This window comes from Haemorhous mexicanus, chromosome 5, assembly GCF_027477595.1.
Source record: "Haemorhous mexicanus isolate bHaeMex1 chromosome 5, bHaeMex1.pri, whole genome shotgun sequence".
NCBI classification, from domain to species: Eukaryota; Metazoa; Chordata; class Aves; order Passeriformes; family Fringillidae; genus Haemorhous; species Haemorhous mexicanus.
In genome coordinates, this window is record NC_082345.1 from 26,261,715 (window position 1) to 26,278,354 (window position 16,640).

The 16,640-nt window shown below is 48.3% G+C and overlaps 1 protein-coding gene across 1 annotated transcript; it reads left to right on the forward strand.

The window, feature by feature from the left end:
• Positions 1–7,998: 7,998 nt before the first annotated feature.
• On the forward strand, positions 7,999–10,816 carry ATF4 (activating transcription factor 4). The gene is made up of 3 exons (XM_059846479.1): positions 7,999–8,223; positions 9,046–9,360; positions 9,879–10,816. The coding sequence occupies exons 2-3, from the start codon at positions 9,144–9,146 to the stop codon at positions 10,724–10,726; spliced, it is 1,065 nt and encodes a 354-aa protein (XP_059702462.1). The 5' UTR covers positions 7,999–8,223; positions 9,046–9,143; the 3' UTR covers positions 10,727–10,816.
• Positions 10,817–16,640: the final 5,824 nt, after the last annotated feature.

Here is a 16,640-nt window from a genome sequence, read left to right on the forward strand (position 1 = left end):
AGAACTGCTGCTGTCCAGACTATCAGGGAATTGTTTGAGATATCTGGATTTTATCTTCTTTATCCTTGTCAGGCTGAGTTACTACCTGAGTTTATGATCTGAAGGATTCAAGAAATATCCCTCCCCTACCTTTTATTCTTTTTTTTCCTCTCTCTCTCTTTTTTTTTTTAATTTTTTTTTTTTTGGTAACATTCAAACCTTCTTAGAATAGGTTTAATGTCCCTTGCACAATCAAGGATAAAATTTACACTAGCATACTTTGAGAAGGACAGCATTACTCACAAGTCAAGGACCCAGAAATGTGCTGGTGAGCAGGCTATTACACCTTTCTTTACAGCATGTGATCCTGTGGAATAATCTTGCAAACAATAAGGCAAAAGAGGGAGGTAAGACCAGTGGGTAAGGCAGGGAAGATCTGAAGTCACTCTGAAGATAGGAAACGTTCTTGTCATTTTACAAAAAGCAAAGAGAGTGGGACACAGAGTTTGGCTCAAGGACTCAAACTTCTCATGATCTTAAGCTTTGCTAAGTACTCATGGAGAAGTCAGTTCTGAACCAAATCACATTAAACACACTAAAAGTTAGATTGATTTTTATTTTCTGCCCTGGTTCAATTTCCCTGGCTCCTGTGGCTAAGTAGTTCTTTGATCTGTCTATTAACAATCAGTGCTAAGCTTCTCAGGGGAAATATATATATATATAAATTCTAAGCACATTCTTCATGAAAAGCCTTCTCCATACAAATAAAAGACAAAAGTTGCTCGCTTGTATTGCTTGTTTTGTTTAGGATTTTCTTTTGTTAGGCAGCAGTTCCTTGGCTTCAGTGCAATTCCACCTTTCCCCTTCCTCTCTCTGTGGTAGAATTGTCACAGTTCTGCAGAAGCCCAGGAGTGGTACTGTCCCATAAGACATCCCACTACAACGATCCCAGTCCTGTACAACCCTCTTGTCTTATCGTGCTCAGCAGTGCAAAGGACAGGCCTCAGAGGCAGCAGACAGAAGGGCACAAATGGCAAATGTTGGACTGTGTTGGCTCTTTACCTCCCACAATGGGCATTACTTCAAAACTCCTAGGGCCCTGGCAGGCTCCTTACCTCCCGGAAAGGCAGGAAGCAATTATTCCTGGAAGCAGTATAGCAGAATGACATTTTTGCCTTCAGATTCTTGAATGTATTTAGCACAGGGGACCTTGAAGACAGTAAATACCAGCACTTATATGAATAATAAGATGTGAATCATCCTTAGCTGCTGCTTGTTTGCAGCACTGTCAGAGGTGTGCTGCAGCCAAGGCAGTACAAGGCACAGCAGTCCCAGAGGCCGCAGAGCTGCAGCTCCCATGGTGCTTGTTAGAGAGCACGCTGGCAGGGGCCCAGCTCCCTGGCACTCACAGGGAGGCTGGTTTCTGCTGAGGCAAGGACGTGACCAAGGCACAAACCTTCTCTTTCCCAAATCACTGCCTACTGTTGTGGGAGAGACAGCAGAAAGCACCTAGTCTGCTGCCTTTTCTTGAACAAGGAGCAGTGAGCTTATGTTTTGGGCTAGGAATCTTTCTCCTCTCTTTTTTAAAAATTTTGTTGGGCTTGGTTCTTTTTTCTTTTTCTATGTAAAACAAGATAATGACTGAAGAAAGATGCATCATTCAGTCCATCACTTTGCACTGCCAAGGAGGATGTTAGGTGTCACCAGCAGACTGGTTACTCCCAAGCTTTGTGCACTGGGACAGACTTACCCTTTTGTGAGCCTGCCTTGCCTAGGGGAGACCTGTATTTCTGATAAGTGCTCAGCATCCAAATACTGAGACTGCATGACTGAGGTGAATGGCTCACATGTTACCTTCCTGAATAGCGCCAGCATTGCTTCAAACCCAGAGATGTCTCCTCCAGAAGCCAGGACAGGGCCTCAACAGTCTCACCCTCTGTGCCTCCCCAGCAGAGCTGGGCTGCTGTGGCTGGCTCCTGACAGACTTGGGTCAGGTCTCAAACCAGTTCTCTCTACAGTCAAGCACAGAAACCTCCTCCCATTAAGAGAATTGCAAACCTCCCTCACCAGGCACCACAGCAATGGCAGCAAGAGGGCAGGTGAGTTGAGAAGCCATAGCACCTCCTAAATAGGGTACTTTGGCTGCATAGTCTTCTTTGGGGACTATTATTCAGCCTGCCTATGGCCAGGCCACCTGTAACACACCTGAGGAGGCTACCCATCAGTCCATGTACAAGTGCAGGGAGCAGAACAGGCTCAAAGCCTTCTGAAAGAATTTTTCTGACATTATTTGCCAAATCCCCCAACACAGAGACGCAGAGACCTTAGGAGGGAAAACAGCATTCCTTCAGGGAAAGCTATAAACTCAATGGTATCACAATTGTGTCAACATCCGCCAGGACTTTTTCTCTCCTCCTTTGTAAACAAATATATATTAAAACAGTACAAAGTCTGCTGGTAAATCACTGAGAAGCTGCTGTCTATGGAGAGTGGAACATTATTACTGAATAATGGCTGCAGCATTCCTCCCCAGGGACCTGGGCAGCTACAGCCTCAACAGTGACTTATCCTCAAATGAGTTTCAGAGCTTCATCTGAACACTTGTTGTGTCAGTGCTCTTGCTGAAGCTGCCAGCCAGCACCAGAATCAAAGAGATCTCATCTCACACACCCCCAAAAGATCCCTCAAACCTTCCCACCTGCTCCAGCTGAAGCTGCCGGTTTCAGCGCCGGGTTCAGGAGTGCAGTCTAACTGCTGGGCTGCTGGGTACACGGGGCCCTGGTGCTGACTGCTCTGAGGGGCACTGAGACACCGAAGGAGAGCTGCACTGAAGTTAACTCACTCACTGGCGTCTGGGCTGGGATGCTGCAGTCTCATAACCCGTACCTGCTTGTCAGGCCTCAGCTCCTGCTAACTTCACACTGTTAGAAAATACGCAATGTGCATTGTTACTGTCCTCTTCATCCTCTTGCACAGAAGGGCACAAGACACCTGGCACGTGTGACTCCAGCAGATGCTGATAACCGACAGGTACATACATTTTGATAGACACGGAGCACACAATCTGCAGGGGGTCACATCAACTACAGGCCCATGAAGAGCAGTAGTTGACATGAAATGTGTTTCTGTTCTTTTATTGCTTGGATAACTGGAAGGCTTTTGTTTGTGTGCTAAACTGAGCCCACATGTGCTAATGCACATAAAGGATTATTTTTGCCCCCCAAATCCTTTCATCTTAATAAAATAAGGCTGGACAATGAGACAACTAAAAATATCCCCTAATGGTCTGAACAAAAGTCAGCATCCCCTCCTCTCCCTCCTTCACACATATTTTTTGCTAAACATAATTTTCAGCCAGTTGTAACTCTGCTAAGGAAGCTCATGCTTGGGCAAGTTACAACTCACCTCCCTCTTACCAGATTTGCACAATGTTTTTACTTGTGGCAGCTGGCCACAGCCTGGCTGATTCTGAGTAACTAAGCCTCTGGAGACACGTTATTTTGTGAGCTATCAGCATGTGATTGGCATGCCCAAGTTTGTTCAGTAAGAAAAATGTGGGTGGACAACCAGGGTTGTTTCCATAACTGTGTGAAATAATTGAACTGTAAGTTGCAAATGTAAATTGCAGATTTAATCCTCTTTTTTATTAGTCTCATTTCTAATGTCACGGATATTTACATAGCAGGATGGAAACAGAAGACAGTGAGGGAGTGGGTAAGCAGTGAATGATTTATTAGAGATTCCATTCGGTGTACTAGTCCAAAACAAATGAGACAGAGCATATGGGTAACTTATTTTGTATGTAATAAAAGATGGATGTTAATACCTCCCAGCCTGATCTTTCATCATAAATATTTGTTTTTTGATCCAGTTTTAAAATGGAACATCTATAAAGCAATCCCTAAAGAGCTTACAATGAGAATCTGGCAGAAAAGATCTTTCAGATAGCTGTTTGTACCACATGAGGAAAGAAGCAAGCAAGCACTGTGAATTAGTCTGTGCCATAGAGGTTGTAGATAATTCTCCCTGAAAATTGCTCAAAATGTCTCTCTGCTTTGCCCCATTCCTCCCTTGTGTTTTCCTCAGCACTCTGTCTCCAGGAAAAATTCCTGCTAGTCTCTGGAAATGCTTTGTTCATTGAAGTGCGGGATAAGGCGTCCTGTCCCTCCTGATGGAAGGTTCAAAGGACTCAGGTTATCCCTCACAAGAATCCCCTTGGGGCTTGCCCCCACATTCACCCTTCTGCAAAGCAGGCACTGCCCCCTCCTCCCCAGCCACCCCAGCAGAGGCCAGGGCCAGCAAAAAGCCCATCTGCTCCTCTCCCTCTCCGGGGCACTGAGGCTCAGAGGGGTCCCAAAGCTGCCTGCCCAGTGCCACCATGGCCATCATGCACTCTCCCAGTGCAGGGTCAGCCCACCTTCCCCCTGGCTGCAGCTTTCCAGCACGCTGGAGAAGAGCAGATATCTGTGTCACTGTTACCTTCTGCTGGTTCCCCTCCTGGCCCCAGCCATTCCCACTCCTCCCAGCACCCCTGCTCCCCTGCTAGAGAGGCCCAGCAGCTTCCCTGCCACTGACAGTCCCTGAGAGCATCCTATGCAGCCGGTCTAGACTGTGTGAGAGGATGTTACTATGGAAACATTTACGTCCTCTCTGTCTTTGGTATGCTTACAAACACCATTCAGCATGTTTGTCTCCTGTCTTCTTGCTGGTAGAAGAAGAAAACCTTTTTTTCTTTGCAATGTTTACTTTAAAACAACAACAACAACAACAACAACCAAAAAACAAAGAGGTTATTAAAGCCCATATATTGACCTTCCATCCTAAGGAAGGAGGAGGATGAATGAGTATTAGTTTTCCACCTCCTGGTGATGCTGTTTGGCTGGAGGTGGCTCTCTGCAGTGCTGGATTTATCAGGGCACTTCATTGCTTCCCAGCCAGGCCCTTGGCCTCTCTCCTGCAGCTAGCTCTAAAGAGCAGCTCCTCTCTCCTGCAGCTGGCCCCTCATTTCTGTGTCAGGGTGGATCTTGCTTATCCCAGGAGTTCCCTTTGCTGAGGTTCCCGGGGCAGGAAAATAACATCCATGGTGACAAAGCTGTTAACATGACAGCAGGACTTCACTCACCATGCACACAAATTGATGCTCCCTCATTTTGTGCTGGAAATTAAATTTTCTTCAGAGCTGCTTAGTCTCTGAGCAACAAATATATTATGTAATATTGGAAAGAAATTCTTTTATATACACTTTTGAGTTAGTAAAGAGTAGCCACTAGTCCTGTGCTTAGAAAATACTTGTAATTTCTTTTGTACAAAAATTCCCAAAAATTGTTATTTGTGCTTTAAAAAAAAAGTGTCTTCTACCTTGGTTAAAAAATCTAGACACAGTGGAGATATGTCTGACATAATATCTGTAAAAGAAGAAAGATAATTAATGAAGGAATTGGAGTTGTAGGTCATGAAATTATTTAACAACAGTTATTCTGCAGTCCTGCAGCAAACAGGGAAAATGATGCTTTTCTCTAAATGTCTGGCTTCTTGTTACTTGATTTCACTTTTTGGATTGGAGATCGTTCCAGAAAATCTGTCTGGAACTCATAATACAGAAGAATTTCCACCTCACTTCACACACAAAAGGGAAAGCAGGCAGCTGGGAAACAGGCAGATCTGGGTTAAGTTCCTCATCGCATACTTCATTTTTGCTTACGTGATTCCTGCGCACACATTCCCAGAGTCCTTTCAGAGGAATCTATAATTATCTTTTCAGGATGAAGGATTGGGTGTATAAATATTGGGTGCATTTCTGTTTGTTTAGCTGCTATTATGGTCACACAATCGCCCTTTTCACTTAGAGGAGGGGGAGGCAGGCACGGCAGTGGATGTGAGAGCTCTCCCTTAGCCAGTGAGGAGATGGAAGTGCTGTCCACCCATCCACACAGCCAATCACTCACTCAGCTTCTTTAAAAGCTGCTGCATCCTCTCAGTTCTCCTTGGAGGCAAGATCTGCCTTCTCTGTAGTGTATTTATCAGAACAGTTATCTCAGACTGCTCAGCTGCTACAGTGGTGTCTGTTGGCATTGGAGGACATTTTCCTCTGCCTCCTCTATTTTAATGAGTCATTTCAAAATCTGTGCTTGCAAAGAAAGAAAGAAAGAATCAAAACTAACCAAAATAAAATAGCAACAAACCAACATGTAGGGAAAATTGCCCTTTTAAATTCAGCAGCCATTGTTCACTTTACAGATGTCATACAGTGACATACTCTGCTTTGTAGTGACAGTGCTAAGACCAGACGGCTAAAAGTAAAAATGGGGTCACACTCCATCCTTGCAAATCATCAACCAGATTTTTAAGACATTCCAGTCAGTTAGACCTGAGCAAACAAGGTGAAGGGTATGGCTTTACTCGAATACTTCTGAGGCCTTAAATGGAAAATAGTGGAGCCTTTTGCAGAAGTAGCTGCAGCATGATGATGTTTGAACAAGCACAGTCCCACTGCAGCTCTCAAAGCTGATGGTGCTGGCAAAGTGGAAAATCAAACTTTTGAAGCTGATTAACTCTGACACAGTGAGGAATGACACAGGTCTTGAAACTCCCAGCTCACCGGAGCTGTCCAGTGCTTGTGTGAGTGACCCGGATGATGATGAAGGAACTGAAGCCAGTGGAAAAGTGTTGACCCCTCTGAGTTTCTTGCTGTGAGCTGTCTCAGTGGGGGCCAGGACAGATGGTTGAACTGTTTAGCAGAACTGAGTGGGGAAAGAGTCCTGACTTCTGTCCTAGAAGCAAGTTGATTTGGATTGGATAAAATGCAAAATCGCACTTTGAAAGCTACCCAAGGTGACACTGCCCTTTGTAGCCGCGAGGCTCTATAGGTGATCAATTAATGCTCACACCAGTCGAGTGATGTCTGCACAGAGAACAGAGAAGCAACTACATCAGCATGAAACTGCACGGCAGCAGACGACATTTTTATTCCTCAACTGTGGATTAACCAACTTAATTTTCAGCCCTTGCATGGGTTGAAGGCACCAGTTTGACTGATACTGTCGGCTGCCCGGCGGCTCTGCAGCCGCGCTCCTCTCAGCCTCTCAGCGTCGGCGTGGCGCCATGGCCGCTGTGAGGCGGCAGGCTGCGGGCAGACGCCGTCCTGCACGCACTCAAACAGCCCCGGAGAGCCCGTAATCTACGGGCTCCATGTGTGGGGCAGGCAGGGAGGGAAGGCAGCGCGTTATCTAAGGGAGCAGGAAGCCATGGCGGGCTGCCGCCACCTCAGGGGCGCCATGTCAGCGCCTCAGCGCGGGCCGCAGCCGCCAGCTCCCGCCTGACCTCAGCGGGGCTTTGTGTGACGAGCAAAAGGAGCCGTTGGAAACCCAAGTGGGGAACACACACTGCTTCGAGAGGGGCATGTAAGAGGAAACTCAGGGCCGCCGTCGGCAGGCGCCATTTCCCTGCCGGCCTCTGGTTCTCGACTTTCTCTCAGCATCATCCTTATTTTTCCCCCCTCCCCCCACCACGTCCGGCCGCCATTTGCCCGCCCCGCTGCTCCTTCTCCCCCCCCTTCCCTTCCGCATTGGTCTGCTCCGAGCCCTGGCCAATGACAGCCCACGGGGCACCTAAACTACTCGCCCGTAGCCAATGAGCGCCGCCCTTCCCACGTGGTGAGCTGCGTCACGTCTTCCGTGCGAGCTCCGCGTCTTTGTTGGCGGGTAAAATTTCACCCCTCCAACGCTCCCCGCGGGGGGAGCACCCTCAGTCGTTCCGGTCACGTGGCACAGCCGCGCCCGAATTCGGGATTTCAAGCGCGCATGTATACATCATATAGTCCCGTCGTCACTCTCCCGTCGTACAGCCGTGGCGTCTTGTCGGCGGCTCCTGTGTTTAATTCGTAGCAGGACAGGAGAGAAGCCCAGAAAGACAGGCCATAGGCCCTGAGCTGCTGGTGACAGGCAGGTGACGTTTGGCGGAAGGATACCTCACCGCTGCATCGGCGTCTGCATCGGCGTCTCATATATAAGAGCGGAGCAGCGCCCGGGCCACCTCATTGTTTCCTGTCGCTAAGAGCCGAGGTTGTGTGTGTGGCTTTGTCAGTGCACGCAGCCCCTCCCGCGCGGCGCGGATACGAGCAGCCCCCCCTCCCCTAGCCGCCATGGCTCTTTAAGGCGGCAGGGCCAGCGGCGGCATCGGCCAGTGCAGCAGGGGCAGCAGCAGCGGCGGCGGCCTCAGCACACCCCCGGCATCTGCAACCATGGCGTGAGTATCGCCTGTGAGGGATGGCTGCTCCCTCTCTTGTGTGTTGATAGGCGTCCTCCTACCGTCTTGAAGTGGGCTCTTGGATGGGTTTACTGCGCGTGTGGTGTTTGTTAGTTTCTCACGGGGAGCGGGGGGAAATCCCTAGGTATACCAAGTTAATACATTCATTACCTAGTTACGCCAAAATGGATGCGGAGTGGGGAGATGCTTGTACAGCTCAGCACCCCCGGGTGCGGCAAGTGTCAAAAATAGCCGGAAATGCCATTTCGAAAGAATTTACGAGGAGCGTCTACGTTTCTTATTGTTCAAAAACCTTGCTTTCGGAAAAGTCTGGCATTTTATTATGTAATACTTATTTTCTGGGTTTTTTGTGGGAGCAAGGGTTTCTTTGCTCTCGCGAGAGAAAGCGCTGCTGTATGTAGGGGAAAATAGGGCATTAGAGGTTAAAGGGTTTAGAGTCTAAGGACCACGTGCTGGAGTCGCAGATAGATAATGGGAGTCGTTACTCATCTGGCTCCGATAGTAATGTTAAGTATTGTAGCAGTGTAGCGTTAAGTCTGCCCTGGGCATCGGGCGCACAGCCCTGTGCGGTGCTGGAGCCGCGGTGGAAACGTGGCAGGACACAAAATGGCGCTGGGGCCGCGAAATGGCGGCGGGTGGGCGGGGCCGGCCCCCGAGGGAGGCGGGGGACGCGCAGCAGCACCGAAATAATGAAGTGAGATAATATGTGAAATTCCGCCATGTTTCCTGAGCTGCCCCTGATAGAAAAGGTTTACTATGTCGGTCGAACCAAATACTGATGGGTGCAAGTTCTGTTCGCAGGTTTTTCACGGCACCGCACAGCAGCATTGCTGTAGTCGACGAAAAAACCGTCTACTTGTCTACATCCTTCGACGTCAAAGCATTAAAAGCTGACCAAAATGAGCTTCTTGAACAACGAGATGCTGTTGGGGGATTCAATATCCCCCTTCAGCCAGCCGTGTTCGGTGGCTGAGGAAAGTCTGGGACTCCTAGATGACTACCTGGAGGTGGCCGAGCCCCTCGGTTCGCATGGGTTCTCCAGCGACAAGGCTAAGGCAGTCTCCTCCAATTGGCTTGCTGTGGACAGTTTAGGCAACACCATAGATAGCAGTCAGGGTAAGATACTACTTACTTTCATTAAGGGCATCAATTACATAGTACCACAACATTCCAGTTAAAATGACATTGCTAGGTTTTCTTAAATCTGAAGGCAATCTTACATGTGTTACCTGGGCTTGGTGAGAGTGTATGCTACACTGCTTACCCTACACACGGTTGCTGGTTATGGTAAAGTGCCTCTTGTCCTGGCCTTGAAATAACATATTAGCTGTCAGTGGTGCTGTTTCTTGGCAGAGGTAACAATAAGAAGGCATGGTGGTATGTTGGGAATGTCCCTGAATTCTTCTGGTATTTAAATAAGAGGGTTGGAAGGTCCCGAGAGCTGGTTACATTGTACCCTGCAGTTTTTAGGAGCTTAATAAAAGAGTATTTTTTCCTGATGGTTTACTCTTTGTGCTATAATGCATGACAGAGGAAATAAGCTGAGATGATAAACTGGTAGATTGTTTTCATAAGCTGGAGTTTCACTGTGTGATGATTTGCTGAAGTGGTAATTTACTTTTTGTATTGTGCAGAGGATGCCTTCTCTGGCATGGAGTGGATGGTGGAGAAGATGGATCTGAAGGAATTTGATTTTGATGCCCTGTTAGGTATGGAACATCTGGAAGCCACCGTCTCACCAGACGAGCTGATGGCCACGTTGGAAGACACGTGTGATCTATTTAATGCTGCCTTCCAGGATATTCACAACAAAGAACTTCCACTGATAAATAACATAATCACCCATCTCCCTGAATCCCCCGTTGGAGCAGATCCAATGGCCCCATTGGCTTCCCTCTGGTCTTTTCCCCTCTCCCCAGGGTCTCTGACTTCCACTTCAGACCACTCATTTAGTTTAGAGCTAGGAAGTGAAGTGGATGTTCTGGAAGGAGAAAGAAAGAGGGAGTACCCCACTGTTGTGATGGTGATCACCAAGTCTGAGAAAGAGGATGAGAGCCACTCTGATGATAGTGGAATATGCATGAGCCCAGACTCCTACCTGGGAACCCCCCAACACAGCCCCACCAATTCACTTGGATCCCCCAATGGCAACCAGTTCCCTGCAGATGCCCCCTGTGGCTCTGTGCGGTCCAAACCATACGATCATCCAGCAGAGAAGGTAGTGTCAGCAAAGGTGAAAGGAGAAAAGAAAATCGATAAGAAACTAAAAAAGATGGAGCAGAATAAGACTGCTGCCACACGTTACCGGCAGAAAAAGAGGGCGGAGCAGGAGGCACTGTCTGGGGAGTGCAGAGAGTTGGAGCAGAAGAACCAGGCCCTGAAGGAGAAAGCAGATTCCCTTAGTAAGGAAATTCAGTACTTAAAAGATCTGATAGAAGAGGTCCGCAAGGCCAAGGGCAAAAGAGCTAGAGTCCCCGAGTAGGGTAGTCAGCAGTGTTGTGTGCATGTATATAAGTTTCTTGCTAAAGCTGTGTATTGCTGTCTAATAAATAATTTTGTAGTAAATGTGCAATGATGGTGTGTGATGAGTGGTACCTGTAAAACCAGCATGATTTGAACCACACCTAGGTGTAAGTACAAGCACAACAAGCTATTGCGTGTCTTGTGAGTGCAGTGTGTCACTTGTGCTGCTTGTTCTGGGTGTGGGTGCAGTGCAAGTGCACAGGGTCCTTGGAACTGGAGTGTGTGTAAAGTGTCTCAGTTGACCTGTTCTTCCATAATTCACATGTATTCTAAAGCAAGGGCATCCCACTCAGGTGCCTCAGGGTTTTCAGCAAATCTGTAAACCCGTTGGAACAAGTGAGATTAGAGAGTCTATGGAAGACACAAGGTCAGTAATACCGTATGGTGGGAGGTGCTTATTTTCAGGCGTCAGTATTTCTCTGAAGGGAGGAAAAGGCTCCAGGGACAAAAAGTGTGAACAGTGGTTTAAGAAAACTTGCTAGGAGACAAGTCCAGAGGAAGCACCAGTGTTAACTGCCCTTGGGTTGCAGTTAACCCCATCACTGTGGGTCTCCCTAGTGCCCACACCAGAGCAGGAGCTGTTGCCTGGCCCTGTTAAACTGGTGTGAGCTGGGCCAGGTGGGTGGGATTACTGAGGTGTTCTTATTGATGGGTCACGTTCCTGTATCAGTGTGAAAGTTGATTCGGCCAGCCACTGATGAGTCAAGTTTTAAACTATAAATTTGCCTTTGCTTAACCATGGCTATAGCTGAGTTGGTCCATAAAACTAGTTCAGCTCTAGTCCCGCCTCAGCTGTGTAGGGAGGGTACTGGTGTGGTGGAGCACCTGTGTTCGGATGTGTGGGTGTTAAGGACTTGGGATGTGCCATTTTTAACTACATGTTAAAATTTTTGGGTGCTGATACCCTCGTTTAACACTGCTTAATCCCTTTGGCATGTGGACACTAGACTGGCTTCTTGAGCTGCTGGGCTCAGGTGCTGGACATCTGAGCCTGGCTGGCACATACATGCGGTGCAGTGACATCAGGGCTCCAGTCCATGCTGGAGTGGGGAGGGAAAAGGTCCTTAAGGGAACTTTGGAGAATGGTTTCTCCAGTTGCAGCCTGCTGGGCATAGTGGTCTGTGACATTTGAGCTCCTTAAGCCCTCAAGTTAGGGCTGCAGTCTGTCATCCTGCTCCTTGCCCAAGCCATTAGGTGAGGTGGGATAACAGCTGTGTGCTGGGGGCCCTGCTGTGCCAAGGCTGCTCCAGCCGATGGATGGTGCTGCTGGCAGCAGGAGCTGGCTGCTGCCATGGAGGGCTGAGTGGGCCAGGCCCTCAGTGGCACCTGTCTGTGCTTATGGCTGTGCCTGGGTGCTACTTAAATTACAAGAAGGCTCCCCATCAGGAGGTAGGGCTCGTGCCACACTGTGGCGGGGGTGGATAACTAAGACTCTCCCCTTGGTATCATGAGACAATTTGAGTAGTCCCAAACCCCTGGGTAAGGGCACTGGTGACCAGGTACTGTATGAATAGGATGCACTGCAAGCTGGAGACTGCAAGCAGGGACTCTGTTGTGGTTTAGGAGGCAGACCAATGTAATAGGTGTCCTTCAAATGAGCTGTGTCAGCCAGGTTGGGGACGGGGGTAATTAGAGGCAGAAAAGCTCCAAGATTTTGGTCAAATTTGCATCTGAGGTGTCATTGTGCTTGGTGTCAGTTGAGCCACAGGAAAGTGTCTATGAGTCTATCAGTTGGTGGCTTCCCTGTGCAGGGGAAAACTCTCCTCTCCTCTGATCCCCCTTTCCCTCAGGGCAACCACCTCTTCTTCCCTTAGAGCCCTAGCAACTTCTGCTTACACCTGGCAGCAGCCAGGGCTGAGGGAGCATCTCCTGTGTTCTGCTACCCTTACTCAGTTCTCCTGAAGCCTGAAAAAATTGGCAGCACATTCATCCTCTCCCCACCCCTGTTTGTGGGGTGGGGAGGGGATAAATGCCCTGGCAGCCCTGGCAGGACTGTCGGTGAGCCACTTGTGGCTAAAACCGATTTTTGCCCCCATTCATGCTCTTCAGGCGGATGAGGCAGTGTCTGAGCTGGCCAGTAAATACATGTTTCTGGTTTCTACCGCCTGCAGAGGGTATGCAGGTCCAATTTACCAAATGACACTCACTCCAGGGAAGGCAGATCAGAGCTGGAACAGGTGAGGAGGAATGCATGATGCATCCATGCTGCTTTGCTCTCTGCAGCCATGTGTGTGCTTTACAGAACTCCTTGCAGGAGAGTCAGAAACCTGCCCTTAAAGAGCAATCAGCGCTGTGAGTGCTTGCTGAGGCTCCAAGCCTGTGGCTTTGCAGAGGCAGCCCATATGGCAATCTCCTGCAACGCCTGCTGAAATGACGCTGTGTTTCCATACTTAGTAACTTAGTTAAGATTTTACAGGGGCTGGAGATCAGGGCTGACTCTTCCTCTGCATTTTTTATCTAGACTTTTCCGCCAGCCTTCAGTTAGGCACAGCAAGCATCACGCCACTTAGCTCTGCAGACCAGCAGCTTGTCCAGCCTGCAGCAGGAGCCAAGGAACACCCAGGACACGGTCACAAGCTCCAGCCCACATGGGTAAAATGTCTGATAGTCTTCTGCCTAGTAACTGATTTTATATTTTGCAAACTGCTGGAGCTCTCTCCTTTTTCTCACAGCCTCACTGAACAAATGTGCTTCAACTGATTCCTTGCAGCTTGGATAGAGCATGATACCACATCCAGAACTAGACTGTAGTGCATGAAATGCAGGCTTTACCTACCCCTGGAGGAGCCTAGTTCTGCCACATCCATGGAAACAGCAGAATTCCCCCAATCTGCATTATATAAAATCTGTTTGAATCTGAAGTTGGCACAGCTGATGGGATTTCTGTCTCAATTATTTTTCCTCTGAATTGAGGGCAGTGAGGTAGACTTCACGTGCACAGGGTGCATGACCCTCAGGCTCCAATCCCTCAGCCAGTTTTGTGCTTTGTGGTAAACAGGAGTCCAGTACTCCCCCACATAACCAACCAACCTACAGTTCACTGCTCACAAAGCCCCTTCTCACAAGCTTGTTTCTGCTGTTATCATAATATTTATAGCTACCTTCCTCTTCACCCTGCCTTTAGAGAGACCCAGGTGCATGCCCTTCTCTTTCAAAAGGAAAAGGGGAAAACATCACTGCAGATAACTTCTTCACGTGCGTGTGTGGAGAATCAGATGCACCTTTGCAGAGAGCTTACAAAAATAAATCCACAGCTGCAGTGTTGGGGAATGAAGAAAGAATGATGATAAAATCTTTCAAATAGCTTTTGCCCTGGCAGAAAGCCCAGAAATAGCTGCAAGGACAGGCTGTCCTTTGGGAGATTAATGCTCCTCCAGTGCTCCAAAGCTGGACTATAGAAAGAAAATGTGGCTTATTCTGATGCAGTTTCACACAGCGATTGTCCATTCATAGCCTTTTTTTGGGGGTGGGAAATCTATACAGTTTTGGCCAGAAGAATACCAGTTTTTTTTATCTTCCCATAGACTTAGGCCTTCAGGGAAAAAATACCCCCAAAAAACCCAACAAACAGGCTCTCTATTGTCCTTCCTATTGGCGTAATTTTCATCTTGTGCATACTAATTTTTTCTCAGTATGGCCCAAGTAGCTTCTGGAGATATCCTACCTTCCTCTGTCCTGCTGTATTCACAAGCCTTCCCATGCAGTGCTGCACATAAACTCATCTTACATTTCATTTCCAGTGCAAAGGCCGTCTTGGGTTCTCAACATGAGCATCCCTTGCTGGGCCAGAAGTGCTCACCTTTGCTGACTTTTTCATTGAAATGCTTCAGGCCCTGTGAAGTAACAGAGGAAATCAGTCCCCTGACCTAGGCAATACTATTTTGGCTGCTCAGGTATCCCAGGTATGCAGTCTTTGCATTATTTTCAGTGCACTCATACAGTGTCAGAAGTGAATGAAGTCACCGAATGAAGGAAGCTGGCTGCACCCACAAGCTCCAGTTTCCCTATTACAGAGGTGCATGCTCTCCAAGTGATGGCCAGCAACCTCTCACTTCTCCTTCAGCTGCTCTCTTCCTCTCTTTTGCACGTGCACACCCTTTTAAGGAATGGCTGGAGCGAGTTCCAGGCGCAGCAGATGCATCAGCTTAATTTATATAGGGCAGAGAATCTCCTAGTCCTGAAACTCCTCTGCATGTCCATTGCAGTGTGCAGGCAGATGGAGAAAGAGCCCTGGTCTTTGCCTCCCATTAAAGGAGATAAATGATCTTGCTGGCGTGCAAACGCTGCAGCTCAGGACAGACCAGCTTGGCTATGTTACTGTTTAGCCCTGCCAACTGCTTATTTCTTCAGAAAAAGGCGTGTGTAAGCCTCTAGACAGCTGCCGAGCAACCTTCATGCTTTTTGTGTCCCCCACCCCCACCAGTTAGTGGTTGGCTCTGTTAATCCTATTTAACATAACTTCAGACAGACATGCAAACCTTTAATCCCTCTCCAACCTACCAACCCTTCAGCCTGCCTTGGCTGGAGTTGCACATTTTGAGCTGTAAGCAGGCAGTAGGCAGTCTGTCTTCTTTCCCACTCCTCATTTTGACTTGAATTGATGGGTCTTTATGTCTCAAAATGAGGAACTTTTCTGAGTTATTCAGGGCCCTGCAGCTGTGTACCCTTTTTTACATTAACCAGTCCCCTTCCTGAAGCATTCAGGAACCTGTAAGTGCTGTAGGTGCTCATGCTGTGTTGATCATCAACAAAACTGAAATGTAAGGCAGTCATGGAAAAAAAACCCCAGAGGGTAAGATTGGCTAAAGTTTTTAGGACTCTCCCCCTACCCCTTGATTTTCCCCTATAGCTTTTTCAGTGTTTTCAATCTCATTTGCCTGAGCAAGTTCATTGGCAGCCAGGTTTGTTACTGCTATGTCATTTCAGAGGCAAGAAGTTGATGTTTTCTTGGTTTACATTTGCAACCCTCCCCTCTCTGACACACACACAGTGCTGGTAGTAGCTGTTGTTGCTTTCTGTGGCAAGGAAGTGGAGACTTGCTGATACAGCAGAGGCTGTATGGGCTTACATTTGTTTGTACCCACTGGAACAAATTTCCTTTTTTTTGCTTTCCATTCGCATAACAAGGGAGCAATAGGCCATTAAGAGGCTTGATGAATCTTATTCACACTAAGCTAGCTCAAGGCTGAGCATCTGGGAACTATTCTAAACAGTTTCCCTGGAAAGGTTCTACCACACTAATAACACTCCAGAGCTGTTATTTGCATTCATGTTAAAGCTGCTGCTACTGCTGCCCATTCTGACTCCCTGCTGCCTGTGGGTGGAGATGCCCTGTAAGATGGCACCCTCACCATCCCCTAGCTCAGCTGCCTCTATTTTCTGCTGCAAGATGCTCAGCTGGTGTCGCAGAGCTGGGAAGGGAGCCAGCAGCCTGATGAGCTCAGCGAGCACGCGGCGTTGGCCCAGCAGCAGTGGGACACGGCCCTGCGCCGCCGCTCACAGATGCGCGGGAAAGAAATGCTGTCCAGCAGGTCCAAAGGTTGCTGTGGCCTGCAGCCCATCAGCTTCCAGCGTGGGAAACAGGTTGGAGGCCAACTAGGAAAAGCAGCCATGGAAGCTGCTGCTTCCCTGATCCCGTCCTGTCTCTTCCATCGGGCAGAGAAGTCTGGCTGCAAAGAGCAAAGATTACAGAATTATAGAATGGTTTGTGTTGGAAGGGACCTTAGAGATCATCCCATTCCAACCCCCCTGCCAGGGACACCTTTCTCTAGAGCAGGTTGCTCGAAGCCCCTATTCTGCCTGGCCTCAACCACTTATAGGGATAGAGCAGTTGCTCCAAGGTAGCCACCTCCTGGGGTCCCAGCACAGCTGGC

Bases quoted from the DNA above. Each gene is read 5' to 3' on its own strand.
- ATF4 (XM_059846479.1), top strand. From the start codon at position 9,144: ATGAGCTTCTTGAACAACGAGATGCTGTTGGGGGATTCAATATCCCCC. The intron at 9,361-9,878 runs GTAAGATACTAC...TGTATTGTGCAG, and splicing joins CACCATAGATAGCAGTCAGG to AGGATGCCTTCTCTGGCATG.